This window comes from Bison bison, unplaced genomic scaffold (assembly GCF_000754665.1).
Source record: "Bison bison bison isolate TAMUID 2011002044 unplaced genomic scaffold, Bison_UMD1.0 scf7180017864519, whole genome shotgun sequence".
In the NCBI taxonomy this organism is placed as follows: domain Eukaryota; kingdom Metazoa; phylum Chordata; class Mammalia; order Artiodactyla; family Bovidae; genus Bison; species Bison bison.
The window spans coordinates 4,841,290-4,857,968 of NW_011495072.1; the positions used below are offsets into that span (position 1 = coordinate 4,841,290).

General features: G+C 44.5%; 1 protein-coding gene across 1 annotated transcript in view; it reads left to right on the forward strand.

Annotated features, from left to right (window-relative positions):
- The first annotated feature begins 299 nt into the window (after positions 1 to 299).
- Positions 300 to 16,679, forward strand: part of CASQ2 (calsequestrin 2 (cardiac muscle)) — a 70,708-nt gene continuing 54,328 nt past the window's right edge. Inside the window, exon 1 of the mRNA XM_010830739.1 lies at positions 300 to 793. Within this exon, the coding sequence (XP_010829041.1) occupies positions 482 to 793 (312 nt within the window). The 5' untranslated portion in view covers positions 300 to 481. The remainder of the gene's footprint in view (positions 794 to 16,679) is intronic.

The following is a 16,679-nucleotide window of genomic DNA, read 5'->3' on the forward strand; positions in this document are numbered from 1 at the left end:
ATAGCATCTGAGTGACCCCTGCACACCCACACGTCACAATCCCATGTCTCCTCCTCTCTTTTTGTCCTCCTCCCTCCAAGTGAATGTCTCTCCTCTGACCTTTCTGGCCTCATTTCATGTGCGCATGTTCCCCTGTCTCCCTCCTGCCTCCTCCCTCTCCACCAGCCTGACAAACTGTATCAGCGAATCCCTCAACAGGGCCATATCTAACTTTTTTATTCATCGCATGATTTATTTTTAGCCTGAAACAACTGCATCCTAAAAATGGAGTTCCAGATGAGACACGGGCTGGGCAGAGCTATGCAAGCTATCTGGGGCTGGGTGGCCCAGCCTGGCTCCAGTTCCACACATGCATGGGTGTGAGCCTCTGCTCGCTTTGTCTGAGCCCACGGCTACAGTCAGCAGCCTGCAGAGGTGAAGACAGGGTTCTCGGGCCCAGGGAGGGCCAGGGAGAGAGACCAGATCAGCCTCTCTGCTCCCCATGACTCCCAGCAAGTCCTCTAAGGCTCCATTCACTTTCCTACCATCAGCGTTTCTGGGAAAGAAACATTTTGCCCAGATGAAGAGAGCCCACCTGTTTGTGGTGGGGGTCTACCTGCTGTCCTCCTGCAGGGCAGAGGAGGGACTGAACTTCCCCACCTATGATGGCAAGGACCGCGTGGTCAGTCTAACCGAGAAGAACTTCAAGCAGGTTTTGAAGAAATATGACTTGCTCTGCCTCTACTACCATGAGCCCCTATCTTCAGATAAAGTCGTGCAGAAACAGTTCCAACTGAAAGAAATCGTGCTGGAGGTGAGTGGGAGGGGGCCCTCGGACCACGTCGTCCAAGGAGGTGGGAACTGGCCCGTGATGGCGATGCGGGGACCCCAGGGTGCTGAGAATATATCCTGAAGTCTTGCCCCATTTCAATCTTATACAAAACTGGAAATCTTGCAAAGCTGGGATGTGTGAAAAACAGAGGTGTGTTCAGACTCTTCAGACAGGACGAGTGAACGCGCTGCGCACTGCACTGCTTGTTGTTGTTGTTTAGTTGCTAAGTCGTATCTGACTCTTTTGCGACCCACGGACCGTAGCATGCCAGCCTCCTCTGTCCATGGGATTCTCCAGGCAAGAATACTGGAGTGGGTTGCCATTCCCTTCTTCAGGGGATCTTCCTGACCTAGGGATCGAACCCACGTCTTCTGTATTGGCAGGAGGATTCTTTACACTGAGCCAGCAGGGAAGTCTGCCCAATGTATTATAGTCTGTAAAGTTGTAAAGTCTATCAGCTGGCAGCCCTCTTGATTTCTCAAGGGCAGTGCTTCCAGCCACTCTTTTCCTCAGAGAATGTTAAAGCTATTGTTAAAAGGCCTGAATGACATGAAATTCAGGGTTATGTGCAGGCTTCATTTGGTATACTAATTTCCTACTCTTTGTTCCTGTAAGTCTGCCCACGATCTTGGGGCAGCAGAAGTCATTTGACCTTGCCTCTGCTTGTGGGTCAGATGGGGAGCACCACTAAGCAATGCTCCCCTCTTGGGACTCGGTATCAGTCAACATCACACACAAGATGTGGGAAGATCTTGGCTGCGTGTTCAGTAACGGGAGTACTTCTTTTTCTCAGGAAGCTCTTGGTGTGAGGTCAGGGAAGATGCCGAAGTCAGTTCTTACTCTGTCTGCGTTACTGGCCTCTCTGTGAAGCTGGCGCAGGGGCTGGCTCTTTAATCCCACGTGAGTGACCCAGGAACCCCTCCCGTAGCTTCTCCTGGACAGTTTCGGATCGGTTACACTCAGGAGCACCTGGGAGTGCCAAGAATTCTAGTAAGCACCGAGATCCCTCATCAGTCCCCAGGCTCGGCTCAGCCTATGCACCTATTTGCAAAAAGTGGAGACCAGCCCTACCAGAAAGCTCAGCTCAATCAGATGCCTTTTCGTTCTTTTTCTTTCAGTTTTATTGAGACATAACTGACATACATTATAATAAAATACTTTGATGAACAGAATTATCAGAGAAAACCCATGTGGATTTTAGTTCTCAAAAAAAAAAAAAAAATTGACGATAAGAAAATCCAGGCTTCCCAGGCAGCGCAGTGGTAAAGAATCTGCCTGCCAATGCAGGAGACTCGGGTTTGATCCCTGGGTCAGGAAGATCCCTTGGAGAAGGAAATAGCAACCCACTCCAGTATTCCTGCCTGGGAAACCCCATGGACAGAGGAATCTGCTGGGCTACAGTCCATGGGGTTACAAAGAACAGGACACGACTGAGTACATAATAAAATCCAGGAAAACCATCCCAAATACATCAAAATATCTTTGATAATTTTAAAAGCATTGCAGAATCCTGTGTCTCTCGATCATCATACACATATCTATTTTCAGAGGATTTATATATGGCAGCATGGTCATTACAGAGCGCTCTGGTGGATGAAAAACTAAGCATCTTAAAAATATCATCATGCCCATTATCTTTTTCCTCAGGCTCTATTCCGGGGCCTGAACATGGAAGTTCAGTTCCCTCTGTGAGTTATAAGTAAGGAAAAAGCAGAGACCGTTATTAGGTCTTTGTACTATATATACAGGAAAATCTCAGGCTGGAAAAAAACCAGGACGTACAACACAGCTGCTGCTCAGCCCAAGAAATCCTCACTCACATTACCATCTCCATCTCAAACTGCCCTACTCAATTATAGTGACAATTTTATGAAAAGTTAGCTGAAGCCACAAGGACTCTACCATATATGCTCACCACTGTCAACTTAGCCTAGAACTCAAAAAGAGTGCCAGTGCAAGCTGTGACCCCAATTTCTGATTTCCTGTCACACACACACATTCTCCCTCAAAGACAAATTCTGTGTTCCCAAGCAAAATCCTGAGAAGGGACTTTGCCCTGGACTCACCATCCTTCCAGCCACCTTTGATCCAGGAATGCCCAGCAGAGATTGACAAGGTGTAAGTTCAGCACCGGAGGTGGTTTGATGCCCCACAGACTCCTAAATCCTTAGGGAAAAGATCACAGAACTTGGAGTCTGGAGATCTAGATTTATATCCTGGCTTTGCCTCTACTGGACACACGACATAGGGCAGGTTACTTAAGTTCTCTGCACCCCATTTTCTCATCTATAAATCTGGAAAAATAATAATTGTCCAACAAGCTTATGGGATGATTATTAATAATCAACATTTATTGAATGCTTACTGTGCGCAGGGATTGTTCTAAGCACTTTGTATGTGTAGCTGGTTTGAGCTTTATAGTATTTCTCTGATGTAGGTACAGTTGCCATCCCCATCTTCAGATGGGGAAACTGAGGCACAGAGCGGTAAGTTGCCCAAGGCCATTCAACTAGCGTAGGTGAAGGCAGTTTTAGTCCCTATACTGCCTTACTGCTTGAATCAAATGAGGCGATGTACAACTTGCTGGTGGATACCCTCTTCAGGATTGTTTCAAGAGTCTTCCTTAAATAGAGTGCTCAGCCTGTGGGCCTGGGCCTGATGATGCCGGCCATATCAGCAAAGGTTTGAGAAGCACAGAGTCGCAGAGGAGGCACTGCTCATACAAATATGCAAACCCCGGAGGAGGCTGGGCTGCCTCCGTGAGGGTTGGGGAGGGAAGGGGGGCCTTTGCTGAGACACCTGTCAGGTGCAGGCCGTGCCTCAGAATCCAGGACCAGACTGGTTCCAGGAACCCCAGGAATGGTCAGAGAGGGGGCGTGTGAACCTCTAAATTTTCTTCCTGGTCAAAAAAAGCCCATTTTTGTCTTCTTAATTCCCTGGACTCTAAACAAACGCTAAGGACGATATCCTGCCAGTTCCAGGGCTGTGTATGTGCAAACTAGGGGGGAGGGGGCAGTTCCCAGGCTGCAGCCAGGAGGCAGTGAAATCTCAGCCCCGGGCAGACAGCACAGGAAGGGTGGGGCTCCTTTCCTCCGAGAGGTTTCGGAAGGCGGTTTCCCATGTTTTCTATCACAGCTCACTGTGACCCGTGTGCACAGAACGTGCATGCATAAATGAAACAACAGTTTCACAGGACAACGCGTTACTATTTGGGGAGCAGTTGGATCAAAAATTCTTTTGTCTTCTTTCTTATTATTCTTTTCTATACTTGTGTTTCATTTAAAAAACATATTGATCTCAATCTATTAAATTGATCTCCCTCTCCAATGATGTTGCCACCCCCAAGTTGATAAACCTGGAGAATTTCTAAAGGTTAGAAGGTGAGGAATTAGAAGTTCATAACTCCTCGCATTAGGGCCATCCCTGACCTAAATGGGGAAAACATCCAAAAAAGAGGGGATATATGTAAACATATAGCTGGTTCTGGAGAAGGAAATGGCAACCCACTCCAGTATTCTTGCCTAGAGGATTCCGTGGACAGAGGAGCCTGGTGTGCTGCCATCTATGGGGTCGCACAGAGTCAGACACGACCGAAGCGACTTAGCATGCATGCATGCATTGGAGAAGGAAATGGCAACCCATTCCAGTATTTTTGCCTGGAGAATCCCTGGGACAGAGGAGCCTGGTGGGCTGCTGTCCATAGGGTCACATAGAGTCGGACACGACAGAAGCGACTTAGCAGCAGCAGAGCTGATCCACTTTGCTCTATGGAAGAGACTAACACAAAGTTGTAAAGCAACTATTCTTGCTGCTGTTGTTGTTAAGTCGCTAATTCAGGGTCTGACTCTTTTGTGACCCCATGAACTGTAGCCCACCAGTCTCTTCTGTTCAACTATACTCTAATAAAAATTAACTTTAAAAAAGGGCCATGCATTCTAATAAAAACCCAAAGATACTATGGTCAGTGTTTGGTCTGTTTGTTTAAGGATTGATATTGAAATACCTAGAAATAGCCCCATCCACAGGGTGAGGAGGTCACTGCCTGACTCGGGGTCTAAAATGCCCGTCAATTAGTCTTACATCTGCCACTTACTCTAGGTTGGGCCTGAGGATGCTCGCTGTGGATACAGGGAACATGAAACACTCCGGCGGCTCACAGCCTAATGTGGAAATTACAAAGAAATACTAATGAAATCCACAGTGCAAGGGAGTCACTATAATAGCAGGGCAACATAAGCTCCTCTGGGAGTGCAGAGGAAAGAGGAAATGCCCTGCTATCTGGGAGACATGTGGAAGGCATGACAAAGAAGAATTGGTTTGTGAAAATAAATAGAATTTATTAGGCAAAAAAGCAAGGGTGGGGAAGGGAAATCCAGGAGATAAGATTCTGACAGCTCTAAAATCTTTTCCAACTTGATACCTTTTCCCTAAAATTTGGCCACAAGGGCCTCGTTCCTTTAGGTAAAATTTTTATTCCTATTTAGTCAAGCCGTTCTGCAAGAGATAGTCTTGTAAGATATTGCCATTCACTTACACCTCCATCTGATCAAGGTTGAGTTCTATGTGAAAGCAGGGTTTGATAAGCGGAAGAGAAGAAAGGGAAGAATATGAGGCCATTAAAAGCTTAGGGAGAGGGACGTCCCTGGTAGTCCAGTAGCTAAGACTCTACGCTCCCAATGGAGGTGGCCCAATTTCGATCCCTGGTTGGGGAAATATATCCTACATGTCTCAACTGAGAGTTTGCATGCTGCAACTAAGATCCATCACAGCTAAATTTAAAAAATAATGGTTCAGGATTGGGAACACGTGTACACCCGTGGCAGATCATGTTGATGTATGGCAAAACCAATACAATATTATAAAGTAATTAGCCTCTAATTAAAATAAATAAATTTAAATTTAAAAAAATGAATTTTTAAAAAAGCTTAGTCATAAAAAGGGCAAGCAATATGGCACCAGGAGGCCACACTCAAACTCTGCTTTGCATTTGACTGGAATCTGCCTCTGGAAGACCTCAGGGTTGGTGCAGTATACGTAGCTCCATATAGATGCTCTGTAAATGTTATGTTTCTTGAATGAGTGTCTGATATGTTAGAGCTCAAAAGAACTTTGAGAACCATCTAGATTGTTCTGAACCCCTCATGTCATAGATGTGGCCTTGCAGTGATGTGATTTACACAGCTGGCAATCCTGACTCTTGGTGGAGCACTTCATCCACAAAATAACACACTCTCATGCAGGAGTGTGAGATGATGTGGACGGAGAAAAAGCACCCCGAAGTAAACATGGCTAGTGTTCTGACAGAGTTCTTTCCAGTATTTTTTTTTCTATGCATAAAAACACACTTTCAAATTAGATGTATACCATTTTTATAGTTTTACTTCCTGCGTTTTTCATTTCAGTATATTGTGAGTGCCCCTATGTCACTAAGTAGTTTTAAATTCTTGGCAAACATGATGTTAATGTTGGCATAGGACTCCACTAGATGATCATACATATTTTTAAAATAATTTTTCTATTTTATCCTTTTAATTAAAAAAAATTATTGAAGTATAGCTGTTTGCAGTGTGTTAGTTTCAGGTGCCCTGTGCAAAGTGAATCAGTTACACATAAACGTATATCCACTCTTTTTCAGATTCTTTTCCCATATAGGCCATTACAGAATTTCTCTATTTTTGGATACTGGCACAATTTTTTGGGTTTTAAAAATCTTTGCCTATTTTTATTGTTTTAATAGACATTCTTTGATGTCTAGCTGGACTGACTTTTTCATGAAATTATTTGACACTTACATTTTTTCTTATTTTTCTATGCCTTCCCCCCATTTTTTTCTATTGAGATATCAACTCAGATTATAAAGGGAGTTGCAATTTTATAGGCTATTTCCTTCAGCTTCAGCAAAGTCAGCAAATGTAGTCATACCTCACTGGCCAAACCTTATTAGTACTGCAGGACTCAGAGACTCAAGACGAGGACATGGGCAATGAATTTGATTCCTCCTTGCTTCTTTCCTGCCAGCTTCTACTTTCACCTTGAAACAAGTGCTGCGCCTATCATGTTCTATAAATACTGCAGAGCAAGTACTCGGACATCCGACATCACTGACCTCTCTCGGGTTGAAATGCTTGAGAGGTGGTGTGCTCTAAAATGGGCTTCCAAATCAGAGAGGCCTGGGTCCAATTCCCGAGGAAGAAGTCTGTCTGTATTCAGGTTCCTCACTTGTGATGTGTCTGTGTGAGTCCTGTGGGAGCAACTAAACACACCAACCTGCAACCAATATATACATTTACTGGAATTTTCCTCAGGCAAGTGAGTGAGTGTTTCAGAACATGAAAATTCTTACTGTGAATCCATGAATAGAAATATTCGTTCATCAGTATTCGTTCATACCTGTTGCTAAGGCAGGCTCTCTCTCAGTAACGGTAGCATGAGTGAGTGAATGAATCAGTCACTGAATGGATGGTGAACGAGCGATGCTTTCCACACGGTGAAGAGTAAAACTTCGTTCATTTGTTGAGGGTGATGAACTGGCAGGTACTGGCAGGCAACCTAGGGTCCTGAAGCAGAAATGGTTACATCATCCTGGTAGCTGTCCGCTGGGTTGACCAGATGCCCCAGTAGTTTGGAGGCCCAGGGCTGCTCTATAGAATTTTCCCTGCAGGGTTTTCTGCTCTTCCTGCATGAGGACGTGCCCACCATAAAGGGGCTACCATCCCCATACATGACCTGCCTAGGGCTCTCTCCCAGGCCCTCCTGGATAGCAAATGGTAGGATCACTACCTAAAAATTGTTGCAAATGGCCTGTCTGCCAGCAGTAAGGGTTACTGCTCTGACTGATTTTCTACTGCTGGTAAACAGGCTGTGTGTGTGCGTGTGTGTGTGCGTGTGTGTTCAGTCGCTTCAGTCCTGTCCGACTCTGTGTGACCCCATGGACTGTAGCCCACCAGGCTCCTCTGTCCTTGGAATTCTCCAGGCAAGAATACTAGAGTGGGTTGCCACGCCCTCCTCCAGGGGATTTGCCTGACCCAGGGATCAAAACCATGTCTCCTGCATCTGCTACACTGCAGACAGATTCTTTACCATTAAGTCACCCAGGAAACCCTGGTGAACAGGCTATTTCCCAATAATTTTCTTTTTATCTTTTCAAACAAAATTTTTATCGGAGTACAGTTGTTTTACAAGGTTGTGTTATTTTCTGCTGTATGGCAAAGTGAATCAGCTATACATACTCATATACTCCTCTTTCTTAAGGATTTTCTTCCCGTTTAGGTCGCTATAGAGCACTGAGTGGAGTTCCCTGTGCCATACAGTAGGTTCTCATTAGCTCTATATTTTATACATAGCAGGTATACATATATATATTACATCAATCCCAATCTCCCAATTCATCCCACTACTGTTTTCCCTGCTTGGTCTCCATACATTTGTTCTCTACCTCTGTCTTTATTTCTGCTTTGCAAATAGGTTTATCTGTACCATTTTTCTAGATTCTACACACAAGTGTTAATAAACAATATTTGTTTTTCTCTTTCGGATGTTCTCCACTGTGTAAGACAGGCTCTAGGTCCATCCAAGTCTCTACAAATGGCACACTTTGTTCCTTTGTATGGCTGAGTAATGTTCTATTGTATATATACACCATTATCTTCTGTATCCATTCCTCTGTTGATGGACATTAGGTTGCTTCCATGTCTTGGCTATTGTAAACAGTGCTGTAATAAACACTGGGGTGCATGTGTCTCTTGGAATTATGGTTTTCTTCAAGCATATGCCCAGGACGGGGATTGCTGGGTCATATGGTAGTTCTATTTTTAGTTTTTGAAGGAAGCTTCATATTGTTCCCCAGAGTGGCTGTATCAATTTACATTCCCAGCAACAGTGTGAGAGGGTTCCCTTTTCTCCACACCCTCTCTGGCATTTATTGTTTGTAGATTTTTTTGATGATGGCCATTCTGACCAGTGGAAGGTGATAACCTCATTGTAGTTTTGATTTGCATTTATCCAATAATGAGTAATGTTGAGGATCTTTTCATGTGCCTCTTGGTCAGTTTTCTGTCTTCTTTAGAGAAATGTCTATTTAGGTTTTCTGCCCATTTTTGATTAGGTTATCCTTTTTTTTGAAATTGAGCTCCATGACCTGTTTGTATATTCTGGAGATTAATCTCTTTCCAGTTGCAGATAATTTGTATTTTGTATGTTTTTAATAGTTTTGTTTATTTATTTTTGGCTGTGCTGGGTCTTCGTTGCTCCCAGGGCTATTCTTCGTCGAGGTGTGCGGGCTCATTGTGGCGGCTTCTCTCGCTGAGTCGCACACCCTCAAGGCAAGCAGGCTTCGGTAGTTGCAGTGTGTGGGCACAGTCGTTGTGGCTGGCAGGCTCTAGAGCACAAGATCAGTAGCTGTGGCACAGAGGCTTCGCTGTTCCGTGGCATGTGGGATCTTCCCAGACCAGGGATTGAACTCCCGTCTCCTGCATTGGCAGGTGGATTCTTTCCCACTGAGCCACCAGGGAAGCTCCGCAAATAATTTTTAGAGGTGGTTCCAGCACAGATCATCCATCAGGCCCTATGGGAAGGAGAAGGCTGGTTCCATAATCTGTGGCAGAACTAAGAAGCGAGTCCGGTGCAATGCAGGCCTCTGGGTTCTGCTAAGTACCTTAATGCCATTGCTTTCAGACTGTCAAGACTGAGCTCCCTTTTCTATTCAGGTCTCAGTCTCCTCATCAATCTGTGTATCAGTGAGAATATCTTTGGTGAGATGACTGAAGCCTCTTTAGACTCTGTCGTGTGTCCAGTGTTGCTGACATGACTCTTGTGCACGACCATCCTCCTGTATCCAACTTCAGATGAGGTTGAAGTATTTAGGCAAAGCAGACAGCTATGGGTCAGGGTAACTGAACTTCTCTTCTATTTACTATTTGAGCTGGGCAAGTCACGAATATGCTTTGCATTTTACTCATCTAAAAAAATCGACTATGTCCTTTCTACCTTCGTGAATTAAGAGAATTAAATGAATAAAAAGTCCCCATAAATTATAAGAAGCTGTACAAGTGTCAGGTGTCATTACTTTGTTATGTTGGTTACTACTAGAAAATTAATCTATGTAGAATGCTGAGTGCCTGAAATACAGCTGATGCTTATCAAATGTTAATTCCCTTCACCTGTCACTTGAAAGGCAGCCCATGTTCTTGGCCAGTTGTAGTAGTTCTCAACCTTGGCTTCACGAAGGACTCAACCTAAGGAGTTTTAAAAAATACCTATTTTGTTACTGTTCAGTCGGTCAGTCATGTCTGACTCTTTGCTACCCCATGGACTGCAGCACGCCAGGCTTCCCTGTCCTTCACCATCTCCCAGAGCTTGCTCAAACTCATGTCCATTGAGTCGATGATGCTATCCAACCATCTCATCTTCTGTTACCCCCTTCTCCTTCTGCCCTCCATCTTTCTCAGCATCAGGATCTTTTCCAATGAGTCAGCTCTTCCCATCAGGTGGCCAAAGTACTGGAGCTTCAGATTCAGCATCAGTCCTTCCAATGAAAATTCAGGGTTGATTTTCTTTAGGACTGACTGGTTTGATCTCCTTGCAGTCCAAGGGATTCTCAAGAGTCTTCTCCAGCACCACAGTTCAAAAGCATCAATTCTTCAACTCTCAGCCTTCTTTATGGTCCAACTCTCGCATCCGTATATGACTACTGGAAAAACCATAGCTTTGACTAAACAAACTTTTCCCTGCAAATAATATCTCTGCTTTGTTATACACTGTCTAGGTTGTCATAGCTTTTCTTCCAAGGAGCAAGCATCTTTTAATTTCATGGCTGCAGTCACTGTCTGCAGTGATTTGGAGCCCAAGAAAATAAAGTCTTTCACTGTTTTCATTTTCACCCCCCATGTATTTGCTTTGAAGTGAAGTGATGGGATCAGATGCCATGATCTTAGTTTTTTGAATGTTGAGTTTTAAGCCAGCTTTTTCACTTTCCTCTTTCAACTTCATCAGTAGTCTCTTTAGTTCCTCTTTGCTTTTGGCCATTAGGGTGGTGTCATCTTTGTATCTGAGGTTATTGATATTTCTCCCGGCAATCTTGATTCCAGCTTGTGCTTCATCCAGCCTTGCATTTTGCATGATGTACTCTGCATATAATTTAAATAAGCAGGGTGACAATATACAGCCTTGATATTTTCCTTCCCCAATTTTGAACCAGTCCGTTGTTCCATGCCCAGTTCTAACTGTTGCTTTTTGAACAGCATACAGGTTTCTCAGGAGGAAGATCAGGTGGTCTGGTATTCCAATCTCTTTAGGAATTTTCCACAGTTTGTTGTGATCTGCACAGTCAAAGGCTTCAGTGTAGTCTATGAAACAGAAGTACATGTTTTTCTGGAATTCCCTTGCTTTTCCTATGATCCAACAGATGTTGGCAATTTGATCTCTGGTTCTCTGCCTTTTCTAAATCCAGCTTGTACATCTGGAAGTTCTCCATTCACGTACTGTTGAAGCCTAGCTTGAAGGAAATTGAGCATTATAGCGTGTGAAATGAGTGAAATTATGCAGTAGTCTGAACATTCTTTGGCATTGCCCTTCTTTGGGATTGGAATGAAAACTGACCTTTTTCAGTCCTATGGCCACTGCTGAGTTTTCAAAAGTTGCTGGCATATTGAGTGCAACTTGCTAACAGCATCATCTTTTAGGATTTATATAGCTCAGCTGAAATCTGTCATCTTCACTAGCTTTTTCATAATAATGCTTCTGGGTCTTATTCCCCTAGACACTGATTTAATTGGTCATGGGGGAAGGGATGATACCCAGGTGCTAGCTTCTAAAAGCTCCCTGGGTGATTCTAATGTGCAGCCAAGTTTGTGGACCACTTGAGGCCTGATGCTCAAAATTTGGTCGGCAGACCACAGCAGCAGCAATGGTATCACCTGAATACTTGTTACATTTCAACAGGATCCTTTGGTGATTCATAGGTATGTGAAAGTTTTCAAAGCACCGTACTGGTCTGTTGGATTGCAGAAATTTTCCAGATGCCCAGAATCATGTTGTATCTGCTTGACCTTTGGCCTGCTGACTCTCCTGAATGACAATGGACCTGTCAGCATTCCTCTGATTTGGAGAATTGATGGGATATTAACTTGGTCTGGGGCTGCAGGGATTCAGGTCTGCTCTGGGACTCAGCCAGGTCTCCCAGTCTTCTCCCATGGTCTCCTCAGTCACACCATCAGTCATTAATACTTGGACCTCCTTAGAAGGAGAGAATCTGGGCTCATGTGATGCTTCCCCCTCCTTGAGAGGTTTCCAGGAGAGTTACAAGGGTTTCTAAGGCCAGATCAGAAGGTGCCTTTCTAAGGAATCTCAGGTCAAGGTCCAGGATTTACCCTCAGAAAGGGAGGAAAAGCATCTATTTGGTTGCCATGTCATACTGCCCTTTTCTCCAAAAGAGATGACAAATTTGAGCACCCTGGAGGTATATGAATATGGGACACTAAAATGTTAGCGTATTTAACAGGAAAGTATAAGAAAGCTGCTCAGAGCAAACTGATGAGTGTTCTGTAATGTGGAACTAAGTTCTGGGCTTCCTTGGTGGATCAGAGGTAAAGAATTCGCCTCACAACTCAGGAGAGTTGGGTTTGATCCCTGGGTTGGGAAGATCCCTGGACGAGGAAATGGCAGCCCACTCCAGTATTCTTGTCTGAAAAATCCCAGGCTACAGTCCATGGGGTCACAAAAAGTCAGACACAACTGAGTACACACGCACGTACTCAAGCGTTGTGAACACCCCAATAGAAATATTCATTCTTTAATTTATTTGTCAAATGTTCATGCACTGCTTACTTAGGAAGTACAGATGACATGGTTCCTGATAACTCAGGGGTTGGTCTTTTGTTGATGATAAGAACTCACTTCCTTTAGGTCTATGCTTAAGTGTCATCTTATGAAAGAACACACCTCCATGACCACCTCCATAAATCACACACTCCAAGCACCCCCTTATCCCTTCAACCTTACTTTATTCTTCTCCATAGCACTTGGCAGACATAGCGCATAGTGTTCGAGATGGTTATAGCGTGCAGCACCCACAGAGGCAGATACTTTGCTCTCTTCATTGCTGCACCCCAGCACCTAGGCCAGTGTCTGACTCAGCGTGGTCTCTCAGCAGTGCTAGTTGAAGGAATGTTAAATGAACAGAAGAGGAAGGACTAGGGAAATCACACTTACTACTGGTACGAACTTACTGTAAAACATGTCCAGTATGGGTACTTTACATATGTCATTCTGTTAAATTCTTACAACATATTCTCACACTATGTACAAAGAAATGATTCCCTAGAGTTGAGTAGAAATTGTCCAAAGTCACAAAGCTAGAAAATGGCACAGCATGAAGCAGAATTTGAATTCACATCTATTTGTCTCCAAACATCATGTTCCTTTCACTACACCGAGAAATAGCATAAAGAGGTTGCTTCTTGTTTGTAAGCAGTGCCAACTTGCAAAAAGACAAGCATCTCTAATTTGAATTTGGGATTTTCACTCACATTTGAGCAGTGTTTAATTTCATAGCTGGACTATGTGTTGAACTGAAGTGTGTGTAAAGGGACTAATGCTTAACACCTACTTGGTATTTAATAAATGTTGGGTAGGTGGGTGGAGGGGTGGATGGAGAGAAAAGAAAAAGGCAAGGAATTATGGATACATTGCGCATATTGGAAATATATTTCTCTTTGATATCTTTTAAAAATTAAATCAATTTTTAAAAAGAGATTCAGTAGGAAGATGAAAAATTAAACTGAATCTGTCAGATTCAGGGAACTGCTTGTCATCCTCACTTAATCCTGATGAAATGTGAGTAAAACAGATTTTTTTTTAAAACCATGGGACTCTCAGTCCAAAACACATACATGGCACGGGCATAAACCTCAGGGCTCTCTAAGGCTGTCATTGCCTTCAAACCTATTTAGCACTGGCAAATGTCCCAGTGGTTGCGTTTCTAAACCTCAAGAGAGGAAGGCAAAATGAAATTTCTGGAGGCAAGTGAATCCACAGATGGGTTGATGTGGGAACACTGGGCAGAGAATAGCAACATGCACAGGATTCAGGTATTTCTTCCAACTGTTCACTGCCCAAAGACGGCGTTCTCCACACTTGCACCTGCTGCACTCTGAAAACTCAGATGAGGTCAGGCTTATTTTGGTTTGGCTTTGAGAGTAAGTCCTCATGTAGAGCCAGAGCTCTCAGAAGATGGATGCCCAGGCTCACTCTTGAACTGCGCTTCTCCTAAGAGATGTGTGTTTGCTGAGCACTTCTCAGCGATAAAACTAGAGCCTGGGGTGAGATGTGAAAAGACAAGAAATGCTCAAAGTGTGGACTGAGTTGATTACAGTTCAATTCTTTCTTCCATACAGAATTAACAGGGAGATAGAGATTTCACAAAATGGCAAATACACTGTTGATTTAGAAGGTTTTAGACCATTGGAACCTTCTTCTCTCACTCTTCACACCCCCCAACAGCCCTCAATAATATTCAAGGCCAAACAGGATAGCTAGTCATTGGATTCTTGAGGTAGACCTCCTCACAAAGTTATACATTTCTAAATGGAGACATGCGAGACCAGAACTGCTGCTGCTGCTGCTGCTAAGTCGCTTTAGTCGTGTCCGACTCTGTGCGACCCCATAGACGGCAGCCCACCAGGCTCCCCCATCCCTGGGATTCTCCAGACAAGAACACTGGAGTGGGTTACCATTTCCTTCTTCAATGCATGAAAGTGAAAAGTGAAAGGGAAGTCGCTCAGTTGTGTCCAACTCTCAGTGACCCCATGGACTACAGCCCACCAGGCTCCTCCATCCATGGGATTTTCCAGGCAAGAGTACTGGAGTGGGGTGCCATTGCCTTCTCCGACTATAAGGACTACTCTAGCATAAAGCAGTAAAACACAAACAAACAAAATCTGTTTCAGAATCACAACATTTTTCTTTAAAAGCAGCTGCCCTATTTTCTTGCAGTTGTAACTTCACTGCTTGGTGTGGAGTATTTTTGCATAATTATCAGCTCAGCCTTAGAATCTGAGATGATTTGTTCCAAAGAATCTGAAAAAGAATATGCGTGCGTGTGTGTTATATATTACACGTCATATACGTGTATAACTGAATCACTTTGCTGCATACCTGAAACTAACACAACCCTGTAAATCAACTCTACTTCAATTTTAAAAAATAAAAATAGGATTTACTGCCAAAAAATAAAAGGTTTTATAAAAAAAGCCAGTCCCCACGAAGTCTGCACCTGTACAACGAAGCTTCTGAGGTTCCCTCTTCTGTGGGCTGGATGTGGTTCGATTCAGATAAGCCATTTCTCTTTGGACAGACACGCAGGAACATGGCCAGTGCACCGTCTTGCCGAGTAATGGGCTGGGCAGGCCACAGCCGCTCCTCAGTGCCCAGAGAGCCTGTTCCAGGAGCGTCCGCCTGCTGCCCGGTGCCCCATGCCAGCAGGCCTCTCCTCACCATCTGCCGTGCGCTGGGCAAGAAGACGGGCCAGCAGACACTCCTTCACCCTCCTCGACCATACACAGCCCTGGGCTCAGCACCCCAAGACTTCCTTAGTCTGGCCACACACACTGAGAGCATTTCCCAAACCCAAAATAAAAAGTAGATGCAACCCATAAACTGCAGCCCACACCATGTCCTGGCAACATAAGAAGCACAGACTTAGGACAGAAACCCTGTGGGTCTGAGTCTTTGCAACGGTATGGTGGACTGAGTTCTTGAAGGCCGAGCCTCTCCCTTTGTAGAATAAAGACCATTGTCCCCTCATCCCAGGGTTCCTCTGAAGAGAAAGGAGGGGTGTGTGTAAAGTAAACAGCCCACGTCTGGCACTCAGGAAAGGACTGTTCTAGAATTTATTATGTGAAAACACCTTGAAAACGAACTCTCAGGTTAGCTGTCTGTGTTATTTGTTGTCATTAGTAGAGTTCATCAAAATAAACACTAGTCAGACATTTCGCAAAGTTTAGCCAAGCAGCAGCAGACTTCTCTTCTGCTTTTTAATGTTTGCTACTGGGGAGATGGGGAAAAGGCAATGGCATCCCACTCCAGTACTCTTGCCTGGAAAATCCCATGGATGGAGGAGCCTGGTAGGCTGCACTCCATGGGGTAGCTAAGAGTCGGGCACGACTGAGTGACTTCACTTTCACTTTTCACTTTCATGCATTGGAGAAGGAAATGGCAACCCACTCCAGTATTCTTGCCTGGAGAATCCCAGGGATGGGGGAGCCTGGTGGGCTGCCGTCTATGGGGCCGAACAGAGTCGGACACGACTGAAGTGACAGCAGCAGCAGCAGCACTGGGGAGATGAGGCGTAGAGGCTTGTCTGCCATCATTTTACATTTAGAAGGTCTCTCCATTGACTGCAGCCCCCCGCCTTCCCTCCGCCTTTATTTCTCCCTTTTTCATTAGGTGCACCAACCTATGGAAGGTATAGTTAGAAAAGGGACAGTGTCTCCCCAGCTGCAGGAACATGATGGATACTCGGTGGGACTTGTCCAAAGGAGAGGGCTACCAGAGAGTGTGGGCATTTGAGCTGCCAGACTGCTTTTTCACAGGCTCTTGAGAACTCTGCTGAGAAAAATTGGAAAAGTGCATGGCCTGGTCCCTAGGTCAGTCAAATTCATTAAAAAAAAAAAATCCCACTGCAATATTTTTAGTATGAAAAAAACAGAAACCTGGCTCAGGAATAGCCTCCCTTAATCAGCCATTTTGGACATCACAAATGCTACACAGGGAGATTGTGCTTGTATGTTAGAGACCGTCGTAGAGCAGTGGTTCTCAGTGTGTGAACTTGGGACCAGCAGCATGGGTGTCTCCTGGACCCTGTCAGACATGT